Here is a 4,752-nt window from a genome sequence, read left to right as displayed (position 1 = left end):
ACGGCGCGCGCGGCGCAGGGGGCGCGGCGCGCGGGTCACCAGGCGCGGCGCGCGATGCGCGGCGCTGGATGTGCGGCGCGGGATGCGCGGCGCGGGCGTGTCATCGCGCGGCGCGCGGTCTGCCTAGCGCGGCGCGTGGCCTGTCTGGCGCGGCGTGCGGGCTGCTGCGCTTGGTTGGCCGGGGCGGCTGCGCGCGCGGCGCATGGCCCGTCTCGTCGGGCTCTTGCGGACCTTCGAATACCATTCTTGCCACATGAAATATGAAGGTTTCCCCTTGGCGAGAGTGACTCGATTCGAGGAGCGACTCGAGGCTCGACTTGAGGAGTGAAGCTCGATTCGAGGAGACCGACTCGAGGCTCGATTCGAGGAACAACCCAAGGCTCGACTCGAGGAACGACTAGGGGCTCGACTCGAGGGGCATGAGGATTTGGCACGAGGACTTGTCAGTCGACTCGTGAGAGAAGCATGGGGCCGCTTCAAGGAGCTAGAGAGGAGGTGTCCCGACCATGGCATTCAAGGGTGGATGATGGTGCAGATTTTCTATGGCGGCCTCTCACCATCGTCGCGCACCCTAGTCAACACGGCCGCTGGAGGGTCGTTCTTTCAGAAGACAGAGGAGGAAGCTCACAGCATCCTCGAGGAGCTGGCCTACAACAACGATCAATGCCCGTCCGAGCGGCGCATTTTGAAGAATATGCCAGTTACTCCCGAGATGGAGCTGATGAAGGCACTGGCAGCACAGGTGGCGGATCTTACAAAGTCAGTTCAGGGACAGGAGGCCTCCGTTCAAGCCGTGCACACCCCTGAAGTCTGTTTCTGGTGCAACGGGCAGCACAATAGCGACGAGTGCGTGTATGGGGACAACGGCCAACAAGCCAACTTCATCAACAACAGGCCGCCCCAAAACAACTACAATCAAGGCCCAAGGAACAACTACCAAAATGGGGGATGGAGAGGCCCCCAAAACAACATGCCTATGCAACCCGCGCCTGAAGCCCAGCCTCGTCCACAACAGAATCAGCCCCGACCACCGCCGTACCAGCCTCCTCCATTTCGGGCGTACAAGGGCGAGACCAACCTAGAGGAGCTCATCGCCAACTTGGCCACGTCAACGACCGCCTTCATAAACTCCACCACCGAGTTTATGCACGAAACGAAGACGTCTCTCTCGAACCAATCGACGCAGATCCGAAATCTTGAGACGCAAATGGGGCAACTGTCGACCGCGGTGAACTCACGACCTCAGGGAACGCTTCCGAGCAACACCGACATCAACCCCAGGTCACAGGTCAATGCCATCACACTCAGAAGCGGACAAGTGATTGACAACTCCGGCAAGAAGAAAGAAAATGTGGAGAAAGACGAGTCTCCCGTGCCGCTGCCCCAAGCCACGCCACCGCCGGCGAGCGCTCCAACCCCAACAAGCACGCCAAAGCTGCCGTTTCCTCAGAGGCAGAAAGAAGGGAAACTCGACCACCAATTCAGCAAGTTCCTCGAGGTATTTAAGCAACTTCAGATAAATATCCCGTTTGCTGACGCTCTTTAGCAGATGCCGACATACGCCAAGTTCCTGAAGGACATCCTCTCGAAAAAGAGGAAAATAGAGGACTGCAGCACGATCACCCTCACCGAAGAGTGCTCCGCCATCATTCAGAGGAAGTTGCCGGTGAAGATGAAGGATCCAGGGAGTTTCACCGTACCGTGTGCCATCGGGAACACCTTCTTCGAGCGAGCGCTATGCGACCTGGGAGCGAGCATCAACTTGATGCCATACTCCATCTTCAAGAGGCTCGGCATCGGAGAGGTGAGACCGACCCGAATCACGCTCCAAATGGCGGACAGGTCCATCGTATACCCGCGGGGAGTGATCGAGGATCTCTTGGTCAAAGTCGACAAGTTCATCTTCCCCGCCGACTTCGTGGTGCTCGACATGGAGGAAGACCGCGACGTCCCAATCATCCTAGGGCGGCCATTCCTCGCCACCGGAGGAGCTCTCATCGACGTTCAGAAAGGAGAGCTAAAATTGAGGGTGCAAGACGAAGAGGTGGTATTCAACGTGTTCAACGCCATAAAATACCCGAGGGCGAGTGACGATGTCTTCCGGATCGACATATGTAATTCCATCATCACCGACTTCTCTCACCGATCCGAGGACCCGCTCGAGGTAAGTTTGCTAAACTCTATCGATTTCACTAACGAGTTTGATGAATGTGAAGCTTTAGAGCACGTGGAGTACATGAACGCAGCCATGCCATACCGACGTAACTCGATCGAGAGTTTGGGGGAGAGCCAACCTCGAGTGCCCCCGTCCATTCAACAGCCCCCAAAACTCGAGTTAAAAGAATTGCCGGCACATCTCCGCTACGCATATTTAGGAGCAGACTCGACCCTTCCGGTGATCATCTCGAATCACCTCACCAAGGGAGAAGAAGAAAGGCTGCTCGTGGCGCTACGCAAGCACAAGGGAGCGATCGGGTGGACACTCTAGGACATCAAAGGGATCAGCCCCTCCTATTGCGTTCACCGCATACTCTTGGAGGACGGGCATCGTCCCTCGGTAGAGCACCAAAGACGCCTCAATCCGGCGATGAAAGAGGTCGTCAGGAAAGAGATCCTGAAGTGGCTCGATGTCGGGGTCATTTACCAGATCTCCGACAGCGCATGGGTAAGTCCGGTGCAATGCGTTCCGAAGAAAGGCGGAATGACGGTGGTGAGAAACGACAACAACGAGCTCATTTCCACTCGGACGGTGACCTGGTACAGAATCTGCATGGACTACCGCAAGCTCAACAACGCCACGCGCAAAGACCACTTCCCACTTCCCTTCATCGATCAGATGCTCGACCGTCTCGCAGGGCACAGGTATTATTGTTTTCTTGATGGTTATTCAGGTTATAACCAGATCACGATCGCACCAGAGGATCAGGAGAAGACCACCTTTACATGCCCTTATGGCACTTTCGCCTTCAAGCGAATGCCGTTTGGGCTATGCAACGCACCAGCCACGTTCCAACGATGCATGATGGCCATCTTCTCCGACATGGTGGAGAAAACAATTGAGGTTTTTATGGACGATTTTTCCGTTTTTGGCCCTACATTTGATCAATGTTTAGAGAATTTGTCTCAGGTGCTTAACAGGTGTGAAGAAACGAATCTCGTGCTCAACTGGGAGAAGTGCCATTTCATGGTACAAGAAGGCATCGTGCTAGGTCACAGGGTCTCGAAGGACGGGTTAGAGGTGGACCGGGCGAAAATTTCCACAATCGAGAAGCTACCACCACCAACTTCGATGAAGGGAGTGAGAAGTTTCCTGGGGCATGCCGGCTTCTATAGGCGCTTCATCAAAGACTTCTCCAAAATAACGAAGCCATTATGCGGACTCCTCGAGAAAGACACCAAGTTCTCCTTCTCCACCGAGTGCTTAGAGGCCTTCAACTCCCTCAAGCAGAGACTCAGCACCGCCCCGATCATCACCGCCCCAGACTGGAGTCTCCCGTTCGAGATCATGAGCGACGCCAGCGACCATGCGGTGGGTGCAGTCCTTGGGCAACGTAAAGACAAGGCTTTCCACGCGATTTACTATGCGAGCCGGACTCTTAACGATGCCCAAGTGAACTACACGACGACGGAGAAGGAGCTTCTGGCGGTGGTGTTCGCATTCGACAAGTTCAGACCCTACATCATTGGCAATAAGGTGATCGTCTAAACCGACCACGCGGCCATTAGATACCTCATGGAGAAGAAGGACGCCAAACCCCGCCTAATCCGTTGGGTCCTTCTCCTCCAAGAGTTCGACATCGAGGTCAAAGACAAGAAGGGCACAGAGAACCTCGTAGCTGATCACTTATCGAGATTGGAGACTCTCGAGCACGTTCCAGACAAGACGGCACTCATCAACGATGACTTCCCCGACGAAAAGCTTTTGGCTGTCCATCAAGCCGTCCTCCCATGGTATGTCGACATCGTAAATTACCTCGTAGGCAAGGTGGTGCCTACCGACCTCAAGACGTACCAGAAGCGCAAATTTCTTTCGGAGATTCAGAGGTATTACTGGGAGGAGCCGATTCTCTATCGGCAGTGTGCAGACCTGATTGTGCGAAGGTGTGTCCCCGAGGATGAGATGGAGTCGGTTCTGCGACATTGCCATGGCCTCGAATGCGGAGGTCACTTCGGTCCGAACCGCACGGCAGCGAAAGTCCTTCAAAGCGGCTTCTATTGGCCAACGCTCTTCAAAGATAGCCGAGACTTCATCATTGCTTGTGACCGGTGCCAACGAACGGGTAATATTTCTAACCGAAATGAGATGCCACTCACTAACATTTTGGAAATAGAACCGTTCGACGTTTGGGGAATAGATTTCATGGGCCCGTTTCCGTCGTCCTACGGAAACAAGTACATTCTCCTGGCGGTGGATTACGTATCCAAGTGGGTCGAGGCCAAAGCTACACCGACGAGCGATAGCAAGGTGGTCCTGAAATTCTTGAAGAGCATTTTCACTCGATTCGGCATGCCACGAGCCATCATTAGCGACGGAGGTGCACACTTCTGCAATCGGCAATTCGACGCACTCCTTGCCAAATATAGCGTCAATCACCGGAGAACGTTGGCGTATCATCCCCAAGCCAATGGTCAAGCGGAGGTCTCTAATCGGGAAATCAAGCAAATCTTGGAGAAGACGGTGGGAGCCTCACTCAAGGATTGGTCGGCCAAGCTCGAAGACGCTCTCTGGGCCTACCGCACGGCCTTCAAGAC

The 4,752-nt window shown here is 54.8% G+C and overlaps 2 protein-coding genes across 2 annotated transcripts; both read left to right on the top strand.

The window, feature by feature from the left end:
* Positions 1-526: 526 nt before the first annotated feature.
* LOC149407955 (uncharacterized) lies at positions 527-1,546 on the top strand. The gene has a single exon (XM_089622760.1). The coding sequence runs from the start codon at positions 527-529 to the stop codon at positions 1,544-1,546; it is 1,020 nt and encodes a 339-aa protein (XP_089478886.1).
* Positions 1,193-2,222, top strand: LOC149407954 (uncharacterized). The gene is made up of 2 exons (XM_089622756.1): positions 1,193-2,164; positions 2,217-2,222. The coding sequence occupies exons 1-2, from the start codon at positions 1,550-1,552 to the stop codon at positions 2,220-2,222; spliced, it is 621 nt and encodes a 206-aa protein (XP_089478882.1). The 5' UTR covers positions 1,193-1,549.
* Positions 2,223-4,752: the final 2,530 nt, after the last annotated feature.

This window comes from Urtica dioica, chromosome 1 (assembly GCF_054948205.1).
Source record: "Urtica dioica subsp. dioica isolate 48M chromosome 1, U.dioica_male_clone48M_v1_H2, whole genome shotgun sequence".
NCBI lineage: Eukaryota > Viridiplantae > Streptophyta > Magnoliopsida > Rosales > Urticaceae > Urtica > Urtica dioica.
The sequence above is the reverse complement of the archived record's forward strand: the minus strand, read 5'-3'. Positions and strand labels throughout refer to the sequence as shown.